Source organism: Pongo pygmaeus, chromosome 8, assembly GCF_028885625.2.
Source record: "Pongo pygmaeus isolate AG05252 chromosome 8, NHGRI_mPonPyg2-v2.0_pri, whole genome shotgun sequence".
NCBI lineage: Eukaryota > Metazoa > Chordata > Mammalia > Primates > Hominidae > Pongo > Pongo pygmaeus.
This window is the reverse complement of record NC_072381.2, coordinates 6,609,616-6,636,536: the sequence shown is the minus strand read 5'-3', so window position 1 is coordinate 6,636,536 and position 26,921 is coordinate 6,609,616. Positions and strand designations below refer to the sequence as shown.

Sequence of the window (26,921 nt, the reverse complement as noted above, 5' to 3'; positions counted from 1 at the left end):
TACTGGTGTACCCAAGGGTGACAGCTCACTTTGCCATTTCTTGCTCTGTCTCTGACGCCAAGTTCATGGGAACCAGCCACATCTCTATTCATGGGATCAAAGGTTAAGAAAGTGGAGCCCAGGCTCTCGAAGCCTCCTTCTCCGACCGTGCTCTAGGAAGGAGAGGTTTGCCCCATACCTACCCCATAATGTGTTGAGAACATGGACCCTGTCCCATATGCATATCCAGCGCAGTGCTTTGCAATATAGTAGGCAGATATTCCAAATGCTTAGTGACTAACAGCAAAAAACAAATGTGTGTGTCACTTCATCCCCTTGGCAGTGGTTCAGAGGTATTCTGGGCCATGTCTGATGACCCATGAAACAAGTTCCCATGGTATTTTCATGAGGGAGAATTTCTAAGGATGTTTTAGAAAAGTGTGGTGTGATCATCATAGCCATCTTTTCCACCAAACACTGTCATACACATTTTCCATGGATTAATTCATTAAATCATCACAAAACAGACATAGACCCAATCCTTCATAGACCCTGATGAAATGGGTCCATTATACACCTTGTTTTGCAGATATGATAATGTAGTCACAGAGAGATTAAGTCACTTGTCCAAGACTGTACAGCTTGGAAACTGATAGAGCTGGCCTATACTCCATGACACTGACATTTACAAACTGCAAGCTCTTTCGTGTGTTAACTCCTTCCTGGGTCTCTTTGCCTTTTTGAACTCTGCCATGCAAAGGTTTGAGAATGGCAGAGCCCCATGCCCAGGGGCTTCAGCTCCCCTTCTCAGTCTAGGCACCCTTTGACCAGAGCACCTGAGTCCCTGGCCCCAACTTGACGCCCCTGTTTTGGGCGGTGTGCTCTTCCTCACTGAGCACCTACATGACAGGAAGAAATGTCAGGAGGACTGCAAGGGATCCAGCATCTCAGTTAGAGCTGCTGGGTCACAAGATGGTAGAGTCAGAGAGAAGGTTGTCTTTTCAGAGTAAATTTTGATACAAGGAGCAGAGTCCTGCATTTCCATTTACTCCTATAGAAGGCAGCATCTTTGTGTCTAGTAAGTGATTATCCTAACCACGGTTAGAAAATGATGCCAGGGAGGCTGAGTTCCTCCCAACTTTATCTGATGAAGTTAGCTTCTTTCTAGGCTTTGTCCATAGAAATCCTCATTGATCCCAATCAGCCACTTCTAAAGGCATGAATGGCAGAAGCTTGGAGGGAATTGCACAGGCTTATGACATGCTGAGAAAATTACCCAGATGGGCACAGGCGCCCTGACATCCAGAAGAGAACTTAGGGTATTCCAAGAAACTCCATCTCTGTTTATATCACCCACTTCTTCATTCTTCAAACCATAGCCATAGAGTAGAAAGAAAGAGCATTAAGCCTCAGGTACAGACAAAGAGAAACATCCTATTAGTGCTTAAGATAATTAAGCAAGTTGCCAGGAAAGCCTGTCCCTACAGTCATAACACGTCCTTTGCAAGTAGGGACAGGTGGGAGCAGACAGAAACAGTCTACAGCGAAAACTCCATGCACTCATGTCCTCCCTGACCTAACCTTCAAAGACATTTGCTAACAAGAAATGATGTATTAGTTTGGGTGGAGACACTTAGCCACCAAAGCTGGGTTCAGGTGCTGTTGTTTACTCGCTGTGAGTCCTTTGCACAGTTTTGTGGGTTGTGGGAGATCCAACACATAAGCCCTCTTGGCTATGCTTGGGCTTAGAACAAACGGAGTGGCAGATCAGGAGACAGGGAGATGGAGAAGCATGTCCACCAGTTACAACAAAGGCCAGATCGATGGAGATGGCTAAAACGTTCAGGCAAATAAGTTGGTCATCTCTGTTCACAGTGTCCCAGGCAATGCTGGACTGTGGCAGGGACTCTCTCACCCCTGTCAACTGAGGAGGATGCGCCCCCACCCCACTCCAGCCTATGACATGGCCAAGAATAGGGCAGAAATGGTTCTGCAGATCAGCAGATCCTGCAAAATGAGAAGAGGAGGGTGGAGATGGGTGGGAATGGTTTATTCATGTAGAACATGTTAACCAAAAAATGAGTGACTGAGGCAAGTTTCTCTATCAGTTGAGGTTTATTGAGCTAAAGTTTGAGGACACACCCGGGAAAAACACCAGCCCCAGAAGCACCTGTGACCTGTGCTTTCCAAAGAGGCTTTTAGGAACTCAGTGCTTAAGGAGAGGGGGCAAGCAGGAGGGAAGAGAGAGGAGGGAGGCAGTGAGGCTCTAATTAGCGCTTACCAAATCCATGTCTTACATAAGATAAGGTAAATGTGTGAGAACAGGGAGCAGAGGAACAAATCCATTATGCACCTGCCTCAGAGTCAGGAGAAGAGCGACTGATCTCAGCTGGCCCTTCTTCTGTACCTAGGAAGATGAGCTTGAAATCAACATTGTCAGTTGACTTCCTAAAACAGAACTCAGTTTTAGAAGTTAAGCTTAGGTTGCAGTCCTAGGGTTGCAATCGGCATAGGCTTGTTTTATAGGGGAATGTGGATCCTGAAGGATTTAGGGGCCAGAAAGGAATTTCCTTGTGAGCAGTGTGTGAGGGTGGCCATCTGGGAGAAGCACAGGGCCTTTTGTCATTGTGGGATCCTGGCTTACGCAGAATGCTGTGACACAGGGTTGTGAAGTGACCACTGTCTCCTGGGGAAAATGAATGGCACGGTGGCAGGACTCAGCTTCCAGGCTTACCTCTCCCCTTGGCATAACGGGTTTGGGGGGCCTGAGATTTTATTTTCTTTTACAAACTTACCCATCAGATCAATCACTCTTCTTCTTGGGGTGCAGGGATGGGGAGTAAGGATAGGTTAGAGGGATGCAGGTGTCTCTGTTTGAAAACACAAGGAGGGAAAATATGAGCTTTCTAATAATGACCATGATTAAAAACTGCTCGGTAAGTGATGGGTGCTGTTGTCCTCATAACCAACATTATCATCATTTCAGTTTTTATATCTTTTACTGCCTGCTGTTTCCTAGATATGGAAATTATGTGACATAGACTTCAAATATCTAGTCCCATGATTCCCAATAAATACCCACTTACCCAAGAAGTTTCAGTACCTGGCTGCTGAAAATACAACTTTTACATCCTTAGTTCATGTGTCTTAATTCTTGATTCAGAAAAGGTATCAACTGTATTCTCCATATCTCAAAGTTAACGTGTCCAAAATAAAATGTCTCATCTTCTTGCGCCATCTAGTTCTTCCCACAGTGCTCCCATCTTGTGAATGGGGATGGCCTCCTACCCTGGGTTGGGGCCCCAAATCTTGAGGTCGCCCTGGCCTCCTTTTCCCTCCCCTCATCTTCAGTCACTTGGTACATCCTGTCAAGAGATATCGGAATCCCTGCACGCTGCCAGGGTCCTTCTGCTGGTGCCCCCCGACCATCAACTGGAAGAGTGAAGTCGCCCCCAGTAGTCTCTCTTCTTCTGTACCTGTTCCTTACAGTCCTCTCAACACAGGGACCAGGATACCCCCATTCTAGGTGTAAATAAGTCTGCTCTGCACTTAAAGCTGAAGACAGCACGCAGACCCCTCGGGTGGTGTCCTACCTGAACTCCAAGTTCTCACCATGGCCTGTGGACAGCCCCATGGGCATGCCCACCTCATCTGTCTTCTCTACCCCTTGCTCACTCCACACAGCCCATACCCCTTCCCAGAACATGCTTGGCGGCTCCGACCTCACACCCATGTTTCGGCTGGGAAAGCTCACCTGCCGTTGTCTGTGTGGCTCACTCCTCTCCTCCTGCAGGTCTTTACTCAACATCATTTCACAGAGACCCTTCAGGACCAGCGAAGCCCTCCCTGCTGCCCCACCCAGCACTCCCCACCTCTCTCCTCTGCTTAGTTTGTTTCATGGGAGTCACCTGGTGTATTTCATATTATATTCTTCTGCTTTCTTGTCTATCTCATGCATCTGGACCCCTGCACAAAGGATGGGTTTTGTCTCTTTGGCTGACTGCAGTGTCCTAAGACACTTAGTGCCTAGTAGCTCTAGTAACTGTTGAATGAATGAATGAGTTAATGGATGCATAGTCACTATAATCAGAAATCGTGGACACTACAATCATAGAACATTAGGTCATAAATACCAAGGATCCTGAGGAAGAAGGAGAAAGAATATCTATGATTTGGACAGCCATTTTTCCAATTGTGGAACATTGTTTAGCATTTCAAATAATGAAAATAAACACATATAGAGGGCTTACTATGCGCTGGGCATTGTTCTGTTTTATACATATTAACTTGTTTAATCTGTGCAATGCACGTAGGAGTTTATGGAGTTTCCTCATACCTTATCTCATTCAGTTCCCAAAATAATACCAGCAGATTGTGGGTGATTACAACATTTTCAAGGATTCTTCCCCAGGGCAGCTGCTTGTGGGAGAGCTGAGGTCTAGAAATGAGGAGTTGGGAGCAGGAAAGGAACCAAGCCTGACCCCACCCCCACCCCAGCATTTTGATTTATGGAGCTTTGGGAGAAGAGTTTCTCCAGAATGATACTTCATGGCCTCCAGTAGATCCCCCCTCGAAGAAACCAACCTGGGAATGACCCTCTGTGTGGAGATCAAGAAGGAAAGAGGCAAATGAGCCTTTCTTTTTTCCTGCTTATGGACTTAGAGTAAGAGTGTCTGGGACATCCAAGTATATACTGTTTCCATTTTTTCTTTTGACATCTTCGATGATCAAGATACCTGCTAAGGATTTGTTCAGAAATCAGAATTAGTTGTAAGGCAGTTGCCTGAACAACTGAAAGCGTAATGACCCCACAGAGAGCACTAAGGCAACATAAAGTATGGCGAGATGGGATTATTAGGTTGGTGCAAAAGTAATTGTGTTTTTTGCCAACGCTTTTAATGGCAATTTAAAAACAAAAATTGTATTTTTAGTAGAGGCAGGGTTTCGCCATGTTGGTCAGGCTGGTCTTGAACTCCTGACCTCAGGTGATCCGCCTGTCTCAGCCTCCCAAAGTTCTGGGATTACAGGCATCAGCCACCAGGCCCAGCCTTTTTTTTTTTCCCCATTACTTTTAATAGCAAAAACTGCAATTACTTTCACACCAAATTAATAGAATATTTGATGAGCTTTAATATAATTATTGTTATTGTGTTTACCACAACTGATCTTCCCCTACTCTTACTCTCAGAAAAAAAAAAAAGAACTTAATAAATCCATAGTCATTTCAAAAGTGACTTCAATAATTTTAAAGTCATTAGTTGTTGGGACTCTGAAAATGTAGGAATCCTGTTACGCATGACAGATTTCCACGGCGGGCAACAGTCACCTAGCACATGCCTGGTAGTTCAGCTGTAACGTGGGCTAAAAGCTGATGGAAAGCCTAACCCCCTTTTAAACACTATTTCTATGACTGGCTGAACTCCGTGGTGGATGGCAAGGCTGTGTCCTACATCAGTGAGAACCTGCCCGCTGCAGCCAGGAGGCACCTCACAGGGACTGAAAGCACAGAGGGAGGTGGGCCAGCTGGGGCCTGAGGATCCAGACTTGATGAGACTCACAGACCTTGGCCCACTGCCCTCCTCCCTCCTCACCCACTTTTCTCCCTTCTTCTTCACATCAGTACTGGTGGCAGCACCCTGAGCTGAAGGGGAAAAGTTCATATTCAACATCTGAAGGCATTTTATTTGTATGTCGCTTTGGTGAGAGCTCTGTCCTGTAAGAGGGGACCCTTCCCATCTAGGAGAAAGTCTACCCATACCTGTCCTCATCTGAACTAATTAATTCTATGGATTCTGGAAGGAGAAAAGCAAAAGTGAAAAGTAGGTAAGAAGAAAGCATGGCAGACATGCGCTTGGAATACGGCTGAAGACACTAGATCTGGCAGGTGCTAGGATGCTGTGGAAAGGGACTGAAATCTAAGCCCTGAGTTTGAATTCAGGCCCTCCAAGCACTTTGTAACCATAGACAAGTCACCTAAACTTGCTGAGCCCCAGCCATAAAATCTATAAATTAATAAGATGGAGATAACTACCATAGTTGTCCTGTCTGCCTGACAGCTACTGGAAGGGTTTATGGAGATAAAATAAGTCAAAGTGTCTATGAGAGTTCATTACAATAATTAATGTGATGATTATGTTTAATATTATTAGGTGAGTAACTAGTAACACCCACTCTATCTCATAGGGTTTTTTAAGGATCTCATGAAGCATGAGAAAGATTTTGAAAGATGGTAATTTTGTTCGGGTGGAGATGGCCGAGCTCAGAAACAGAAGGAATGGCATGAACAGAGCCACAAAGACAGATATTCAGGGAGCCTTCAGCAAACCGAGAGAAGTCCAGGCAGGCTGGGACTCCGCTGAGAGTTGTGCTGTGTGAAGGGAGCAACTTGAACCCAATACACGGAGGCTTTTTAATAACAGGTTAAGAAGCTGGGACTCCACTGAGAGTCGTGCTGTGTGAAGGGGGTAACTTGAACCCAAAACATGGAGGCTTTTAAATAACAGGTTAAGAATTAGGCTTCAACTCAACAAAGACTGGGACAGCTTTCTTAAGTAACAGTGTAATTTGACCAGGGCTATGCCTTAGTGGGACTATCTATTCATGTAACCTATTAAAATTGGTGTCAGAAGATTAATAATGTCATCCCAGGTGTTTTATTTTCTATATTTCAAGGTTTAACTTCGACACTATTGTTGGTTTTTTGGGGGAAAGTGCAGAGTGTTGTTAATGTTGGCAGGCAGGAGGGCAGCACTTGGTCTGTCCACGAAGCCTCCTTCGTCTCTAGCTCTGACTGAGGGTTGACTGTTAGGCTTTGGTTTCCTTTGTCACTGTATTGTAGGGGTTATTTTAAATTATTATCTTCAATTTACACTTTATTATTATTATCATTATTTTGAAAAGGGTCTTGCTTTGTCCCCCAGGCTGGAGTGCAGTGGTGCAATCACAGCTCACTGCAGCCTCGACATCCTGGGCTCAAGTGATGCTTCCACCTCGGCCTCCCGAGTAGCTGGAACTATAGGTGTGTGCCACATGCCCAGCTAATTGAAAAAAAAAAATTAGAGACAGGGTCTTGCTTTGTTCCTGAGGCTGGTCTCAAACTCCTAGACTCAAGTAATCCTCCCACCTCAACCTCCCAAAGTGCTGGGATTACAGGCGTGAGCTACTGCGCCTGGCCCATACTTACTATTTTAATTCACTTTTGAGACCATTTTTGTTGGTGAAAGCTAATATTTAGCCTCTTTATTATACTACTTAGTAGAAGTCTTAGCAACAAAGCAAAATGCTACCTGACTATGTGATTTTTTTTACTAGTTATCATCTTTCTTCTGTGCACATTGTGAAAAAGTCTTTTTTTGTATGTTTCTTTTAACAGCAGTCACTTTTACCTAAGAATCCTTTCTATCTCATAAAGAAATGCAAAAGCTATTGGTGTAGCTTAATTTGCCAAAATTTTTCTGAATTGATGTTTACCAAATTTGGCTGAGCAGATGTAATTGGAAACCATTGAATGCTTTGTTTCTCATTCCCAGATTTACTATTGATTAATCTGTGTTCTCTCTTCCACATGTGAGAGGTTTTGATACAAGTGATGACTACTGTTATTTTAATTCTGTGAGACTCTCCCCCAACACTGAGCATCTGTCACTAAATTATAGTAATACAAATGCTGTCCAAACATTTTATTAAATGAAGAAGTTTGCTATTTCTTGTTTCATTTGCTACTGAGGAAGATTTGATATTTTTTTCAGTTGATGAGAGTATGTTATACTTCTATTGCTTTCTATTTACATGGAATTTGTCCCCATCAGGTTCAGTTATGTGGACATCCTCAGCATCTCTATAAAAGCATACTGGGGGTTTGAATTGTGGAGGGTGAATCAGCCTAGCTAAATAGGTGAGTCAGTGTCCAGAGAATCAAAAGACCAGAATTCTCAGTTCAGTACATAATAGTGTATGACCTAAAGCACTGAGCAATTATACTTGATCATGAACCTGCATCAAAGCTACACACAAAAGACAAATGAGATCACACTTAAAGCTGAAAATAGTGAGCCTGTAAGAGTAAAGATCCTTTGTAGTTTTAAAGTACATAGGGGCCAGGCACCATGGCTCACTCCTGTAATCCCAGCACTTTGGGAAGCCAAGGCGGATGGATCACCTGAGGTCAGGAGTTCAAGACCAGCCTGGCCAGCATGGTGAAACCCAGTCTGTACTAAAAATACAAAACTTAGCCAGGCGTGGTGGCACGCACCTGTAATCCCGCTACTCGGGAGGTTGAGGCAGAAGAATCACTTGAACCCAGGAGGCAAAGGTTGCAGTGAGCCGAGATCGTGCCATTGCACTCCAGCCTGGGCAACAGGGCGAGACTCCGTCTCAAAAAAATAAATAACATAACATAACATAACATCACATCACATAACATAACATAACATAGTACATATCATGATGGTGTTTTGCAGCTGGGATAGCAAAGCTTGGAAGATTGGATGAGCATACCTGATATCCATCATGACAATGACTGCATCCAGATGAGGACATCAGAGGGTAGTAAGCGCTCTGCAAGAGATAGATGGAGGGTTTTATGGGAACTCTGTAGCAGAATGCAGAGGAAGGTCACATAATTTAACCCAGATATGCTCCTAAAAGACTATTTCTACTTTCCTCCTGCTCTTTTTGGTACACAGCAATGAAGTCGAGAAGGCCCATTAGAAAATATATCAGAGTTGTAATAATAATAACTAACATTTATTGAGCATTTACTTTGAGCCAGCCCCATTCTAAGCACCTTGTGTGTATTTACCCATTTAATCCTCATGGCTCTTTGGGATGAGTAATAGTATTATCAGTGATTTCCAAATGAGAAAGCAGGCTTAGAGAGTTTAAATAACTCCAGCAGTTCAGTGTATGAGGGCATCGATCTTTTGCTTACAACAAGTGCTGGGCTAAATCCTTTGCTCTTGACTCCCTCTGTAATTGTCTATCACTTAATTTGACTATTGTATACTCTTGCAAGTAAAACAAATGCATGAGATGAAGAGATTTGGTAAAATGTTGCTTTTGAAAATGAACTCCCTAAGCAAAAATGCACTGAGTCTCTAGCATATATCAGACAGGGGGATCAGCTCTGGAGGCACATAGATGATGAAGTCATGGCCCCTTCTCTCGGAATTGTTGAGGAAGACAGACGTGAACCCGTAAATCCAACTGCACATTCTAGGGAAATATGGCAGCATGGGCGCCGGCACTCTGTCTTTTCCCCTACCCACAAGCTGACCACATCTCCAAAGGAATGTGATCACGAAGGGAAATTGTTTATCTTCACTGGGGATGAGGGAAGTAAGGCACCCAAATGCACTCGTTCTGAGGAGTTTTTGCTAAATGTATTGCAGATGAGACCAGAGAGACTTGTGTAGTTGGAGTCAAACCCCTCTTCTGAGTATATGTAGCATCTCAAGAATTAAATAGGCAACATCCTGGTGGGTCTACTAAGTCCCCACATTAGAGGGCTGAGAGCTGTGAGCCACAGGATCAACCCCACTCGGACTGTAGAAATGGCAGGTGTGATGCAAATCAATATGGCAGGTGCTGTCTAGCAGTGCACTCAGAACTGCAGGAGCCAGGGCTGAGAACTTCCCATGGAGATGTGTTGATGGGAGGGCCCTAGAGGAGAGGAAGGAAGGCTTCCAAGAGGAGCTAGAAACTGAACAGGAACTTGAAAGATGAGGCAGGGGGCAGAGAGGATGGAGTGAAACAGGGAGGCGTTCCAGGGAGAGGATGCAGCTTTCCTAGAAGGCTGAAGCTGTGAAACACATGGCACATTGGAGAAACAGCAGCAATTTTGCAAGATCCTAAGATCATTCAGGCTGGAGCATGCAGATCTGATGGAGACTGAGAGGTGACCAAGGCTGGACAGAGGAGGCTAAGAAGCTGCTGTGAGTCACAAGAGAGGTGATGCAGAATTGGTGGAGCAGGAGATGAAGCAAGTGGGCCATGGGGCACAAGGGGAAGGGTAAAGTTGAAGCAGCAGGTGAGGGCTGGGCGTCACGGCACCCAGCACTGAGCTGGCAAAATGAAGGAAGAGGCAAGTTTGAAAGGGAAGGCAGGGAGTTCTGTATGGGACCTGGTGAGTTTGGGGTCCCCTTGGAGATTTCCAGGAGAGAGTCGAATGCGTGACCTTATTACTCAGACAAGGAGTCTATGGGGGGACCTAGCCCCTGCCTTGTTCGGAACAGCCTGGCCAGTCAGTCTTCTTGTGCATAGATTGTTGTCATAAAGTATGAGACTACCATGTGTTACACAATAGACCACCAGGATGGCTGAACAGCAGAAACGAACTTTATTGGCAATATCAGTTTGCACACCGGGAAGAGACAGTCTTCGGCGTGTACGGAAAGTGCTTTTTCTTCAAAGAGTAAAGTGCAGGCTGGTTTTATGCCTCCCAGGGTTCATATTACACAATAGAGTCAGATATATTCAGAAAGCTTTGGGGAAAATTCTATACATATTTGTGAGGGGAGTTAAGTGCAGGTGCCAGGTGTAAACATATATCCAACATACATCCCATGTTCACTTTGGGGCACAGTTTTAGCATTAAAATGAGGTGCTAAATTTGGCTCTTTATGTCAAAAGGCAAATTATAGGACACAGTGACATTTTGTGTGTAGCACCTGTAAGCTGCTGAAACTGGCTTGAGGTCTGCAGTTGCTTATCAGGAAAGAATGCCTGGAAGGCTGGTTCCCCTGTCCAGTCAGAGTTGCAGGGGTCTGGGTTGTAAATCAGAGTTAGGAAGGGTCTCACACTTCGCCTGATTATTCTTATTATTAGGGAGACTAGCAAGGGTGTGGCTTTTCCTGTAGCTGTAGGAATTTAGGAGGTTGTGATGCCAGCCAAGCCCTGAATCCTCGACCCCTGGGTAACTTTTGTTTCTTTAATCTTAGAGTCCATCTTAGTTGATGAAGGGGCAAATGTCTTGGTCTCTCAGATCACACGTGAATGGAGAGTGAAGATGAGACCGACTGAAATTTAGAGTGCACAGAGGACAGATCACACAGCTTAGTCCGAGGCATGCTATTCCAGCACATATATTTTTGTCTACAGAAACTCTCCTTTCTAGTTTAACACCCAGGGAAATCCCCTTCTGCCTCCTATCTGCTCTGAACACCAAAAGGCAACCCATGAAAATCTTTTATGTTGATTTCTTTCTTGTATATTCATTACACATCTTCTTGGCTCTTAATATAGGTGGATAGATACACATATTTTTACATCCACACATATACATACATATACACACACATATATACTTACATACACACATGTGTGTATATCTGTTAAAAGTGGTAATTTATATACCCAGCAGCATTGTATGAAAGTGTATGATTCATTTTGTCCTTACCAACATTAAGTAATAGCATTTCAAAAATATTTGATAATTGCATAGGCAAAAACATATTATTATTTTTATTATATATTTTTCTTTTCTTTTCTTTTTTTAAGACAGAGTCTTGCTCTGTTGCCTAGGCTGGAGTACAATGGCATGATCTTGGCTCTCTGCAACCTCTGCAGGGAGCCAAGCGATTCCCCTGCCTCAGCCTCCAGAGTCGCTGGGATTACAGGTGCCCCCCACCATGCCTGGCTAATTTCTGCATTTTTGTAGAGAGGGGGGCTTCACCATGTTGGCCAGGATGGTCTCGAACTCCTGACCTCAAGTGATCTGCTCGCCTCAGCTTCCCAAAGTGCTGGGATTACAGGCGTGAGCCACCATGCCCAGACTATTTTATTATATATTTTAAATATTATAATTCTTTTTACAGCTTAAATTAGGACTTAAAATGTTAATTTATCCTCAAATAAAATGCATTATTAATTTCTAATGTTATTTTATTCTCAGCTGTGTTTGCCTAACTGCAGATATTCAAAAGAGCTTAAATACCACAGAACCAAAACTATTTTAATTTTTTTAAAGATCTGATCATTTCCCTTTAGTAATTTGAGGCTACTTTTGATTACTTTAAGATTTTAATTTAATATGCAGCTTTTTCATATATATTCTTTTTACTTTATCTCTATAATCTCTGTATTTATAACACATGCCTTAAAATACCAATTGCATATATTTCTTTTCTTTTGGTTTTTGAATTATCATACAGTAAAATTGACTTTTGGCTTGGTGTAGTTCTGTGAATTTAAGTCTAGACTTCTTTGACCACTTGAGCAATCAAGCTGGAGAACAGTTCTGTCTTTCCCCAAAATTTGCTCATGCTACTCCTCTCTGCTGCAACTCCTGGCAACCACTGATGTTTTTCTTCATATAGTTTTGTCTTTTCAAGACTAGCACATGCAATTACATACTATCTTATTCTGCATGTCTTAAACTGCTCCTATGGCTGAACATTTTTCCACAATTGGTTGCAACTATGATTTTTGTATCCTGTATAGTTTGTGCCTTTGCAATTTATTTTCTTGAGTCATAAACAGTGCTTTCTTACAAATTTGTATACCCATATTATGTAAGAATGGCGTTAACTTACTTCTGTTACACTAACCATAGCTATTTCCCTGGGTAGGTCTTTACTGTTAAGTTTGGTTATTTTCTTTAAATGTATAAGACCTTACCAATAAGAATAACACTTGATAAATAATATTGTAGTACTCTGATGATCCAGTCTGATGCAGTATCCCTAAATCTGGGAAAGGTTGTAAAAAAAAAAAAAATGATGCTATCTTAAAGATGCATTTTTTCTGGCATGTAGAAGTTGGAAACAGACTAAATATGTAGCTACAGACTTTAGTAATGCAGATCGTAGAGCTACTGTCAATAAGATGTCATGCAAGAATGACAAGGAAGCCTGAGAAAATGTCAGAGAAACTTGAATAAAATTTTGTAGTAAAATGTTAACTTAAAAAGCCAAATATAATTCCATACCCACAGAATGATCATAGCACGTAAGGGAAAAAAAAACACAAAACTTGCTAATTAAAAAGACTATGGAAAATAGATCAAAATAGTAAGTGATTTCTTTTATTGGTGGAAATCTGGAGACACTTTATACTAACTTTGTGTGTCTTCTTTATTTTTCATCATGATCACCTAAAAAGCGCTCTGAACTACACAGAGAAAAGCACTCTGTGTAGTTCAGGTGTAAAATGCTGCCATCTGCCTGAAAAACTCACACCTGAGCTTGCGGTTCTATTGAATGATGTGTGAAGATTACCACACAAATACCCGTTCTGTCTTCTAGATGTCAGGTGTATGTCAGGTCACGTCTGACATACATTTCTAGAGGTCTGTGAGCAGATCTTTAGAAAGAGGGATACTGACTTGGCTGTCAAACAGAACATACATGTGTTGGGCAAATCATCAAAATGCTTAGAAGTAACAGAATAGTGCAAGTGAATCTGGTGAAATGGCCGTTTAATCTGCATTGTTTATTAAGTAAGAAATCATTGTCCAGGTAAGACCTTCAGGAGGAGAGAGGGTTTTGCCCCAACTCTCTTCCTTGCTGTAATGGAAGCCCCGGTCACCCTGGAGGTTTCCATCTTCTCTTCCTGAGGCAGCATTTCCCAGACGCCTGCTGGGCTGCTGTTGCCTGATTAGAAACCCACCCTGGGAATAGCAGGGTGACACCAGAAAAGGCCAGGGTGTTTTAACTCAGGCTTTGTGAGTTAGTGATCCCTCTAGACTCAAACAGAATTAAGCAAATCTTCAAAAAGTCCCGACAGGGCAAAAACTCCTGTAACTGAAGATGATTCTTGGTGATTTTTCCTGATTTGTGGAGAAATGAAGTTTTGTCTAAAAGACCCAAGTGGCCCAGGAAAGAAGGGATTCTCAAAGAAACTCTCTCCGGAGAACTCACAGCTGTTAGCCCCGCTCCTGCCTGGGAATTCTAAACTCATAGGGCAAAGGGGGCCCCCTAAAGACAAATTTGTAAGTCATCTACCTGCTAATTCAGCAACGTGACAGATACAGAACCCAGCAAATCATGATGTTTACCCAACCGTCTCCTTTAGATAAACCTTCCAAACTCTGCAGGAAATTAGGACTTCATTAATATCTGTGAAATTAGCAGTGCCTGTCAAAAGCTCCTAATTTGTCTTTCTTGTAGAGTCAAAGAACACTGGCATTTAGCATACTGGAGATCCCTTTTGGCTTAGCTAGATGAGGTATTACAGGCCCAAGATCTCCAGGTATGTTACTGATTCTCCTTCCAGGTCTTTATTATTTCAAATAGTTTTCTTTCTTTATACAAAGGCAGAAAAGACAATCAATGCTTTGTTTCTTATCTTTGGCTTACTTATGAAAGCTTAGAAAAAATTATAAGTATAAAATGGTCAAAAAGAGAGACGGAGCAAGGAAGTAACTTTTTCGCTGAATATCAGATGATAGTTTCAGATTAATGGGACCTCGGAAAAGTAGTAAAAAAGAAGAGGTACCTAGTTCACGTAAGTGGCCAGAACACTCAATAATGGAACAATAGATGAAGAATTAGACTAGATTCCTGGATTTGTAGCTAACACTTTGATAACTATCATCTAAACCTCTTGGAAAGCATAATTACTGATTTTTGGGCTTTTATGAAGTATTTTGTTCATCCTTATATGAGAAAGCCCTATTTTATAGTAGTCAATTAGTTTGGAATTTTCTACGTGGTTTGTGATGTTCAAAGGCTTAGAGTGTGTGTGTATGTGTGTGTAACTGTGAAGAAAGCAGACCTTTTTGAAAATGTCCAGAGTAAATACAGATCAGCTGCTGAATGCCTTGGGCCAATCCCATTACACACATAAATAGACCATGTAAGAATTTTGTGGTGTCATATTTAACTAGTGTGACTAAAATAGACTCGCTCTATATAAACTCATTTTCTGATTACTGTGTGCTGTTTCCTGGGCACCTACTTGAATAACAGAAGACATAAAATGTTGGAAAAATTTTGCCTCACTATCCAACCATTGGGCCTAACTCCATTAGGTTGAGGGGAATTAACTCTTGAGTTACTTCTCAATAGCGAGGTTGAGTGCAGACTTCCAGAAAGCCTCTCACCTTGGCAAGTCAGTGTGTGGTTTTGGGTGAGTCCAGCTGTGTCCTCTGCAGAAGGGGAAGTGAAAACATTTGTTCAGATGGATAGTGGACCTATGTGAGGTTCTGGCTGTCCACGATAAAGCACTGGTTAAGTAGACATGGGGCACCAAAAATAATATCTTTTATAGCCCCCAAACAGCGTTTGTCTTTTGTCTTTTTCCAGGGCGCAACCATGTCGCCATTTCTTCGGATTGGCTTGTCCAACTTTGACTGCGGGTCCTGCCAGTCTTGTCAGGGCGAGGCTGTTAACCCTTACTGTGCTGTGCTCGTCAAAGAGTATGTCGAATCAGGTAAGCTTGAGTGGGTTTTCAAGGCGGGGAAGGAGGAGGAGAACCCTGCTATGAACTATGTATGAAGCAAGGTCTTCCAGGACATTTGACATCATCTGGTGGAACCAAATCCTACCATTTAGGACACTGATGCCCAGCAAAGCCAAGGACTTCCTCATGGACACACATTTCGTGATGGACTCTAAACCAGGACCTGATGGCCTACCAGTGGCTCTATTGCACTGTATCATTTTTCCCACATATACAAAGGGAAAGAGAAAGCTGGGTTGAGGAAATTATGTAAGGAGTTAATGGGAAGGAACTCTAATGAGCTGAAGTAGAACATGGCCCTATGTGGTTAAGCCTGGTTACTTTAAATAAGTCTAGGTAGATTAAGACTGCATAATCTTCCAACCAACTCTAAAGACTGCTTACTGCTGCTTTGGAAAAGCTTCAGTGGATATTACAAAGTATCTATAATTAGCCATTAGAATCCAAATTTCAGAAAACGTACTTTTGCACTCACTAAGGTCTTGGCTGAATGAAAGAATGGTGATGTTTCATCAAGTTTAAATATTTACAGGCAGCTCAAGGTGAGGGGGAAAGTGGGAGAGCCACCCAATGTCCTGTTTGTGGGTTCAGAATGTTCCTTTCCAACAGTCTTATATGTAGGGAATCTCTCTGTGGTCACGTCGGCGGGCTTCCACTCTCCGAGATCCTCACCTCTGCATTGTAAGTTTGCCATGGATTTCCAAAGGAAAAGTAGGAGGGAGTTTAGATCCCACAACTCTCCTGACTGCACACCTTTTCTTGTTTCCCTACGTGCATTTTGATTTTAGCAGACACTTTGTAGGGAATGATAATGATGATGGATGCAGGCTTGCAGTAACTATAAAAGCCATCACAGTTCACTTACACAAAAGTGTTTACGGAGAGACCACTGCAAGAGTGCTGGGGCCAGAGCATAGAGGGGAAAAAAGTCAACCAAATAAGCTGAAGGAACTCAGAAAGACTGCCTTCCCTTTAGAGCATCTATTCCTGCAGAAGAAAGTGGCAATAAACAAAAATACAAACAGCAGGTAATGAAGGAACAAAAAGCAGTGTAAAGAAGAGAGGGACTGGGGGCAGGGATGTGTGTTATTTTATATAGGGCTGTCCTGCAAAGGCCTGTGAGCGAGGGACATTTGCAGATGCAAGAAGAAACTGACTCAGACTTTGAGAACCTCTTGCCAGATACTCAGAGTTCAGATTTTGGGGTTCCCAAACCTACTATTTTGCATCCCCCACCAAAAGCCTTTTTGCTTCACAGCTGACTTTGTCCTTCCAGCCACCCTGAACACATCAAAGTCAGATAGACTGTCTGAATCATCTTGATTTCCTTTGTGCCCAGAGTTCTCTCCTGTTTAGTTAAAAGTGTGAATGCCACTTGCTCCCAACCTAAAACCTTTCAAATGTCACAGACATCTTTGAAGTGTAAAATGTCTGAGTTTTTCAAAGCTGCCTTTGACTTAATGGGTCTCCTGGATCCAGTTCTCTTTACCATCTCAGGTCCCCCTGACATTTGCCTCCTGAGGGCCTTTTTTTTTTCCTTTTTTTTTTTTTTTTTTTTTTTGCTTTTGGCCTTGCCTTTGAACTTGGTTTAATCAGCCATGTGGATCGAGAGTCCTTGTCAGAAAAGAAGGAAACTGGTTTTCCTAAATATTAGCCTGTGGAGTTGGAGGGAGTTTACAGATTTTTGCTTTTGATTTTATTTTGGGTTTGTTCTGAAAAGAAATCACTCTGAATATTATCATTCAATATTTACTTCTACAGAATTTAAACATATTTCAGTTCTTGGGGTGTAAGGCTGCGTTTTCTACAATGAGCCAACAGAACAAGGACAAACAGGCCACGGGGCTGTGGGGCTGTGAGTCATTAAAACAGTAACACTCTAGATAGATAGGGTCCTCTGTTTAGGTGATTACAAACATGGTAAATGAAAATGTAAAAAGTGCCTTGCTTTGGGGATTTTTGCCCTTTCTCAGAGTATTTTTGGCCCTTTTCTCCAGGCACAGAGAATGGTTACCATCAAAAGGAATTATCCAAAAGGGAAGCTTCAGGTCTGTGGAAGTAAAATGTTACTGTGATCATTAATATTGCCATTGGTTTCTAAAAAGCCCAATCTCCAGTCCAATTTTTTTTTAACCAACCCACAAAAAATGTCCCCTTTCTATTCCATCTTTAATAGTCTCATGGTTTATATCTTTCCTAGCCAAGTTTATCTAACATTTTTCAAGCTTATTCAACTCCTTGTATACCCCCAAAATAAATATTAATTTAACAAATGCTAAATGTCTGCTCTGTTTAGCTTTGTGTGTTGGACAGAAGGGGCCCTCGAAAGTTAGAAGGGCTTTATTTCCTGGCTTTAAGCGGATTTTTCCCCTTTTGCTTAATCGACATCTCCGAATTGCTAAATCTGCCACTTAATGTGCTTATATCACAAGAAACAAACACTCAAATGCAGGTTTCTGCTTCTGAAATGATTAAAGAATAAATACCAGAGAAAATCCAATGTGCGTGAAAGACAAGGAAAAACTTCTTAATTAGTAAACTCTTTGCCAATCACAGAGCAGCTTTAGGGAGGTTTCCCCTAAACTGACCTTCCGGTCTACAGATTTGTTACTAGTTCCAGGGTTCCTGCCTGCCTGCCTCTCCTCACTTGCAAACTTGCAGTTGGCTTCAGCCTCGCTGGCTCCACGGGTAAAGATCAGCACCACCACTCTGACTTGCTCACTAGCTTTTGCTGAGGGTGCATGGTACATGTAAAATGTATCTTCACCCAAGAATTAGAGAAGGAAATAATGGCTCATTATGTTTTAAAGATCATTGTCTCTTACTGTATTTATGTCAAATGGAAAAAAATGTAAATATTTCTTAAAGGAGCATTCATTATGCGCTGAAATTACGCCACTGTGTCTTTCAGATGAACACATAGTAGTTTTGTATTGACTATGTTTAACGTGGGGCCAGTGAGGTTAATCAGTCGTAGGATCAACACTACAGATTAATAAAGGAGAATCTCAAAGGCATAAAAGATTTTTTTAAAAGTTTGTTGCTCAGGTGTTTAAACCCAGAGTGAAGCAACTAACTGTTGAATAGGAAAATAACATTTTGAAACCAACCCAATAGTCCCATAGACAGTTGTTTTTGGCTAATTATAGAAATGGACCCTTCTGATCTTAAAGCTTGGAACTTACATTTGATTTATCTGAGTTTCTTCCTCAAGAAAGGATCCCCACACCTCTCAAAAAAAATATTAAAGAACTGAAACTCACCAGATCATGGCATCCAGAGACTGAAGCACCAGGCCCCTGGTTCATCATGATTGCTTCCTTATCCCTCCCGAGTTCCCGTTTTCTCATACAAAGTTACATTTCTTCCCTGCTATATAAATCCCTAGTTTTAGTTGGTCATGGAGATGGACTTCAGACTGAGCTCTCATCTCCTCGGCTGCAGCACCCAACTAAAGCCTTCTTCCTTGGCAATTCTCGTCATCTCAGTCATTGGCTTTCTGTGCGGTGAGCAGCAGAACCTAGAACGCCTGGTGTTTCGGTAACAATTTCCAGTCCAAGAAATTAGCAGATTGTTGTCTGAATTATCAACATTGGACTTATAAGGTTCAATGCATCACCTTGCGTCTGGACCCAGGGACTGTCTCATTCTGTCCCATATTGTCTCTGATTGTTTTTGTGCTACTTTTGTCTTCCCAACAGAATTCTATATCCCAGAGAACAGAGGGAACAGGTGCTACTGTTGAGTTGAACTGAATTATTTTCCAGGCCTGACTGAAGGAATAATGAGACCTTACGTTTCTGTTCCTAGAGAACGGGCAGATGTATATCCAGAAAAAGCCTACCATGTACCCACCCTGGGACAGCACTTTTGATGCCCATATCAACAAGGGAAGAGTCATGCAGATCATTGTGAAAGGCAAAAACGTGGACCTCATCTCTGAAACCACTGTGGAGCTCTACTCGCTGGCTGAGAGGTGCAGGAAGAACAACGGGAAGACAGAAATATGGGTAACGTTGTGTAAAGTGTATGCCCCTAAGGGATAAGCGTGATGGTAGCAGATGACTGGCTCAGAACGCCCATGTCAATCTGAGGGTGTGATTACACTGGCCTCGGGTCACCAGGCTCCCTACCACTTCCTTACTGGTGATTTGATAATGGCAATGGTTATTCTTTATGGGCTGTAGAACACATTGACACCTTCAGATCTCTTTGATGCCTACATCAAAGAGATGTAGAAAGTCTCTTAGACTATGATAAATTATTGTTTATTTAAAACTGTTAAAGCAGGCTTAGAATATCTCAAATTCCCCTTAAGTGGGGGATGAGTTTTTGTCTATCAATCCAGTTGTCAGTTTCATTCACTTTTTCAGATTTGGGAAGAATATTTGTATATAAAACTTAATCAAGATTTATGAAACAACAACTCTAATACTTTTTAACTTAGAAATTACTTGTTTAACCCAATAGACGCAGAACACGTTGAGATATCAAAATCTTAATTTTATTAAACTTCATCAATACACTTTTAAAGTAAGTAAAAAGCTATCAGAATGTGAGAGGATAGAACAAAGATCCATTTAATGTTTGGTTTTCTCTCTCCATACTTTGACAATTCCTACAATTTTTTTCAGCTGTAATGAACTTAGCTTACTTTGACTAAGAAGTGCATCATACACAATTCATCTTAGCACAGCAAGTTGTTAAAAACCTGGATTATGGTAGTAAATATTTAGAAATGTTAAAAGGAAGAGTAAAATAATCAAAGCATTAAAAAAAGTTCCAATGAAAATTTCTGGGGCACAAAATAAAAGAAAATATATCAGTAAGAAACTGCTTTTACATGATCTGCAATCTAGAAAATGTTTTCAAATGTTTATATCATCTGTGCCAAAGGAGAGAATCCTGACTTTCTGCTTCTTACTTTCTATAACTCAGATTTTTAAAAATCCACCCAAAAGATTTTAAACTCAGATTTTAAGAAATCCACCAAAAAGATTTTCAAGAACTCAGATTTTAAGAAATCCACCCAAAAGATTTTCAAGAACTCAGATTTTAAGAAATCCTCCCAGAAGATTTTCAAGTCACAGGTTTCAAATGGGAATGATACAAGCCTAAAAACTAGGTTTTTGTGTCAGTTTTGTATTTTTGACCTAAAAAAATTAATGCTTTTTAAGAAAGTATAAAAATCTTTGCTTGTATCACTAAAGTAATCTTTAGAGACAATATATGCCAAGATTTTTTTTAAAAGGTGCTCATGCCCATGCTTAGATATGTCCAGGTAATTTAGTTGGGCAGTATCTACTCAGCACTTGTGTGTTGGCTTGGGAAAAGGGTTCCTGGGGCTGTGTGTGGTGGCTCATGCCTGTAATCCTAGCACTTTGGGAGGCCAAGGTGAGCAGTTCACCTGAGGTCAGGAGTTCAAGACCAGCCTGGCCAACATGGCGATACCCTGTCTCTACTAAAAATACAAAAATTAGCCGGGCGTGGTGGCAGGTGCCTGTAATCCCAGCTACTTGGGAGGCTGAGGCAGGAGAATCACTTGAACCTGGGAAGCGGAGGTTGCAGTGAGCCTAATTATTTTATTAGGTAGAAGCAGGAATGGGAGAAACTGAGGAAGACCAGTTTATTTGGTCTACCTAATTTTTTTTTTAAAGAGTCGTCAATTCCCCAATTTTAAAAATACGATTCTATTCATGTTTCTTTCTCAATTAATGAAAGGATAAGTCGGGGGGTGAGTATCTTTTTGTTAAGTAGTCTTCACTGATAGGCAGGTTGCTGTTCTATTTGTATCTCTTCAAGTTGCATATGATTTCTTGCCTAGGATTTTGCTGATTTCATTCTTAACAGACTTTTCTTTGCATTCTAGGATTATTTAGACATAAGCACATGGTGGCATTCAGATGCTCATTTAACCAACTAGCACATTTTTTGCACTTTTAAGCTTTGGTGGGTTTTTTGTTTTGTTTTGTTTTGTTTTTGCCAAGGTTATTTCTTAATTTACTTTTATTTTAAGGGCCAACAGGTTTTTGGGACTTATATTTCCCCTTGCTTCTTTTGGAATCTGCTTTTCCGACACTAATTTCTCTAAAGAAAATGATTCTCTCAAATTTGCCTTTCATGTTTCTCAACACCGTATTGAGAGACACCTTTTGTTTTCCCAAGGTTGTGACTGTTTGCATGGTTGTCTCCCATTCACTCCCCAAAATCTGCTGGAATGTGGCTTTCTGTGGGTGCTGTTTTTCCAGTAGCTAATTGGTTTAATTTCTTCCATCACTACTAAGTACTGAATATTGCCAACTTTGTGGTCACCTGGTGCTGATTTTCATTATTCCATTTGGAAGCGGGCCCCTTACCATAGCTCTTCCATCTCCATTTTTGCCTCCCTCTTTACTCCTTATTCCACAAGCCAGAGAACAACGGTGCATACATGCCATGTCAAAAGCACTTTTCTTTTCATTAATCTGTTGAAACTCATATGAAAATGTATAGTTGTCGCAGCAATGCAAGCTTATTTTATCACAAAATTCTCATGGCAGGAATGCTGTGACATAGGCATTGCTATTATGTCTGTTTTTCAGAGATTTCCCAAGACTTAGTGACTCGCACAAGGTCACATAACCAGAAAATTATTTAGCCATGATTCAAATTCAATCCTGAGTTCCACAGGACATTACTTGCTATTTCTTAGTTACTACGGCTCACCTGGATAACCCATGGACATAATGACCAATAATGACCTTCAAGTCATCTTCTTTCTTATTCTTTTTGGTCTGTTAATGGCATAGTGGGATGGTTTAATAGATTAACAACAGTGCTCAGCTTGTCTTGAACTTGGATTTGTCCTTTCTTCTCCTTATGTCACTTTATGGGAGATCCTACATCATCCCTTAAAATGACGCTTTGTTCCGCCCTCTTCTACATAATAATACAGTACTGAAGTATATATTTATATACATTTATAAATTCCTTCCCAGATCAGTATAATTATAATTTTCTTTAGTGGACCATCCAAGACTTTCCTAAAAATACAATCTCTTTGTGAAAGAGAAAAGCCATCCCCATTGAATGCCCTGATTAACGTAGACATGCATCCCAGGTAGAAAGGAAGACAGGGGCCTGGAGGCAGCCTCAAAGAGGCAGGATTTATCTTTCCCTCCAAAAGAAGAGCTTTTTCACCAAGGAAGCCAGTCCCAGTGCCTGTGATTCTTTTGTCATGATGAAGATCTGGGTCTGCCCTGTGACAGTTCTTCAGATAAGCAGCATCACAGGGCAAGAAAATCAAATAGAATCTGTATTAGGATTTTATTTCTTCCTTATGTAAGTTTTTATCTCCAAATAAAATTAATGAATTGCTGGGATGTTTTAAGAAAAGAAAGGCGACTGTCACGGTTGCTACAGTCGTGTGATGACAATGAGTGTGAGTACAGTGGAGAGTAACAATGATTGTATTCTGTATTGGAAATCTCCTGCCGTCGTCAGTAGCCAGTGATGTCATTGAACTCAGGGCTTGTTTCACATTCTGACTGATGTTTCTCTCCTTCTCCCAACCAGTTAGAGCTGAAACCTCAAGGCCGAATGCTAATGAATGCAAGATACTTTCTGGAAATGAGTGGCAAGTGACATTTCTTCTTCCTGTTTGGGGGTGAGGAGGGCATGGCCTTCTCCTCAAATGCAGCTTATTTTACCTTTGCAATTATTGTAGAAAAGAATCAGGAGAAAAGAGAAGCATAAAATTGTTTTAAAATTCTCAGAGGTGCTCAGGCATGACTTTAAAAGACGCTATCTGGGCCGGAAAAATGTAGAAATATAAAACATTTACAGCACTTGTTTTTAAGTGATGTGAATCTATATGCCCAAAGCTCTTATACTCTGTCTTTATTTTAGTTTGGGAATTCAGTCTAAATACAAAAGACTGTTGCTGTGTGGTTATGTGTGTACACATTGTCTATGTTTAAATGATGTGCTCTAACAAGCTACCATATTATCAGTAGAATACAAAATAAGTAAGAAGTCAATAAATATATTCCATAAAATTAGTAACAAAAAGCTAATACTTGAAGTTAGTCACCTCAAGTCCTTTTAGGAACAAGAAAAGGTGAGAAAACGCATTGCTAAAGGGTTTTGGTTCCATGTTACATGTGGACTTTGGCCACAGAAGTGAAATTTCCCAGTACAATGTGCTGAAACAGGCTGTCAGGGCTGTGTATGTGAATCAAATCCCCCTACTTATAAAATCCTAAGTCACAGCATGGACATGTAAACTTACTGATGGTAAACTCACTTCATTTTTTCCTAAATTAATTTTACTACCAAGAAGAAGCAAGTTTAACTTTATACATTTATGGTGCTTTCTGAGTTTCGGCTTGCCATGTATAATTCCTCCAGGTCTAAATTCAAACAAATACATCAGAGAAAACAATATTATGAAATAATCATAGAAAAGTTGAACGCTCACTAGATATTTGATGATATTGAGGCATGGTGAATTCATCTTTTAGGTGTGATAATAATATTGCGGTTATGTTTCTTTAAAAGGCATGCTAATCTTTTACGTATATATGCTGAAATATTTTAGATAAAATAATATGATACCATGGCTTTGCTTCAAAATAATCCAATGGCATGGGGTGTAGGATGGACAGGGTATATTGAAAGAGAGTGGCCATCAATTAATAATTGCTGAAACTGGATGATTGATACATGGAAATTGATTATAGTATTTGCTCAACTTTTATGTATATTTGAAATTTTCCATAATAAAATTTTTTAAAAGAAAGAAAGAATTACTGAGAAGGGAAAAATGTACTCTGAAATTTTATTTCTTTTTCCTCTTGGAAGGTGTAGATATATAATACACATAGTACAACTTTTGAGTTGGCTGAAATAGAGTGATTGCAGGATATCTGAATAACCAGATTTGCATAAAATGTGAAAGTGCTGACCTGAATAATAGTATCAATGATGTTTAATTCCTTGAATAAGAGAAATACATTCCTCCCATTAGTTTAAAGCATGACCCAGTGTAAATTGAAAAAGGGTCCTGTCTGGGCATGGTGGCTCATGCCTGTAATCCCAGTACTTTGGGAGGCCAAGGTGGGCAGATCACTTGAGCTCAGGAGTTCCAGCCCAGCCTGGGCAACATGGCAAAACCCATTCTCTACCAAAAATATAAAAATTAACCAGTGTTGGTGGTGCGTGCCTGTAGTCCCAGCTACTTGTGAGGCTGAGGTGGGAGGATTGCTTAAGCCCAGGTTGTTGAGGTTGCAGTGAGCAGTGATTTCACCACTGCACTGCAGTGTGGATGATAGAGTGAAAGAAAGAAAGAAAAAGAAAGGAAAGAAAGAAAAAGAAAGGAAAGAAAGGAAAAGAAAGGAAAGGAAAGGAAGAAAGAGAGAGAGAAGGAGAGAGAGAGGAAGGAAGGAAGGAAGGGGAAGGGAAGGGAAGGGGAAAGAAAAGGAAAGGAAAGAAGGAAGAGGGAGACAGGGAGGGAAGGAAGAAAGGAAGGAGAAAAAGGGTCCTTCGAAAGAAAGAATGAAAGAAGGAAGGAAGGAAAGAAAGAGAAAGAAAAAGAAAGAAGAGAAAAAGGGTCCATCAGAATGCAAGTATTTTTGGTAAATGATTTTAAGATCTCTGCTTTGAAAAACAATTCCATGGATAGTCCTCCTATTCCTGTGGAACTTAAATATTTTATTAGAATGAGAGAGCAAATTCAGTCGGGCAAAAACAATGATATTCCATAAACAATAATGACATAAGCCTAGGAAATGTTTTAAGAATAAAGCTTTGGCCGGGCGCGGTGGCTCACGCCTGTAATCCCAGCACTTTGGGAGGCCGAGGCGGGTGGATCTGAGGTCAGGAGACCGAGACCATCCTGGCTAACATGGTGGAACCCTGTCTCTACTAAAAATACAAAAAATTAGCCGGGTGTGGCAGCATGTGCCTGTAGTCCCAGCTACTCGGGAGGCTGAGGCAGGAGAATGGCATGAACCCGGGAGGCAGAGCTTGCAGTGAGCCGAGATTGCACCACTGCACTCCAGTCTGGGAGACAGAGCGAGACTCCATCTCAAAAAAAAAAAAAAAAAAAAAAAAAAAGAATAAATCTTTGTAATATTTAAAACTTTTTATATCTAGATCCAAATTGACACTCCATCTCTAAATTTTTATATCTCAAAAAAATCTAATTTTAAAAACCAAAGTTATGGAATAACCTAACTAGAAAATTCCTTGTGGATGACAAGGAGAGCATTGTTTTAAGAAGGCTCATTATTAGTATAAGAAATCGTCTTCTGAAGGATTCAGAAAAGCAAAATGTGTTCTTCCACTCAGGGAACACGTACCCAGATTGAAGAGGTGGTACAGATTAGACAATTAGATAAAATTATAACCTAAACTACACAAATACTGATTAACGAAGAGATCGGTGTGTGTTGCTTTCATTTCAGTAAGTTCCACAGTGTGGGCATTAAAGGTTAGCAAGAGTAGAGTTTTCTAAAGAAGAGGGATGGCCTTGCAAGGAGGAAAAAGTGAAGGCTTGAGCAAGAATATGCCATGGGTGAGGACTGTGGGGAGAACAGCCTAGGCAGACCAGCAGGCTCCTGCTGAAACCAGAATGAAGAGTCAGAGACAGATGTTGGAGGGCAAGAGGAGTGCATAGTCTTGGGTCATGCTTTGAACTAATGGGAAGAATATACTTTCTCTTACTCAAGGAATTACACAGTATTGGTCTACAAAATTTCACTTATGTTATGGAGAGGTGATAAAAATCTGTTCTAGGGATGTAGCTTTGGGAATAAAATAAAAGGAATAGTCTAAAAGAAAATACTGTTGCAGAAAGATTTCATGGTAGAATAGATGAAATATCTACAGAATGCCTGTTAAGTGTACATAGTTGAGATGCTTTATAACTCTTTAAAAATTAGGCTGGGAGCAATGGCTAATGCCTATAATCCAAGCACTTTGGGAGGCCAAGGCAGGAGGATCACTTGAATCCAGGAGTTTGAGACCAGCCTGGGCAATGTAGAGTGACCCCATCTCTACAAGAAAATTTAAAAATTACCTGGGTATGGTGGCACATGCCTGTAGTCCCACCTACTTGGGAGGCTGAGGCAGGAGGATCACTTGAGCCCATGACTTCAAAGATACAGTGAGCCAAGATAGTGCCACTGCAGTCCAGCCTGGGCAACAGAACAAGACCCTGTCTCCCAATAATAATAATTAATCCTTAAAAATGTAAGTTGAATGAAGGGAAAAAATGTTGAGAATATCTCTTAAAATAGCTAGACTGGGAAAATGGTAGGAGTCGCAGGAGTGGGAGATATGGAAAGAGGAGGAAAATGATTGGGGGATAAGGAATTCAAATTTAGATAACACTTGAGATAATACCGTGTCTCCCGTGTTTCTCTTCCATGGAAGCCTCCTCAACCTCACCAGGAAGTAAATGGCTCAGCTCTCCATAACAGACTACTTTGTTCTTTCTCTTTGAAATCCCCTTGTGTTAGGTTTTTGAGCAGGAATCATTTTTTCTCTTCTTCCTCTGTTCT

At 41.2% G+C, this 26,921-nt stretch overlaps 1 protein-coding gene across 4 annotated transcripts in view; it reads left to right on the top strand.

Annotated features, from left to right (window-relative positions):
- Positions 1-26,921, top strand: part of PRKCQ (protein kinase C theta) — a 159,369-nt gene that overhangs the window by 47,732 nt on the left and 84,716 nt on the right. For all 4 annotated transcript variants that reach the window (XM_054503404.1, XM_054503406.2, XM_054503405.2 and 1 more), the window contains exons 2-4: positions 15,222-15,348; positions 19,189-19,388; positions 22,933-22,993. In XM_054503404.1, the coding sequence (XP_054359379.1) occupies positions 15,231-15,348; positions 19,189-19,388; positions 22,933-22,993 (379 nt within the window). In that variant the 5' untranslated portion in view covers positions 15,222-15,230. The remainder of the gene's footprint in view (positions 1-15,221; positions 15,349-19,188; positions 19,389-22,932; positions 22,994-26,921) is intronic.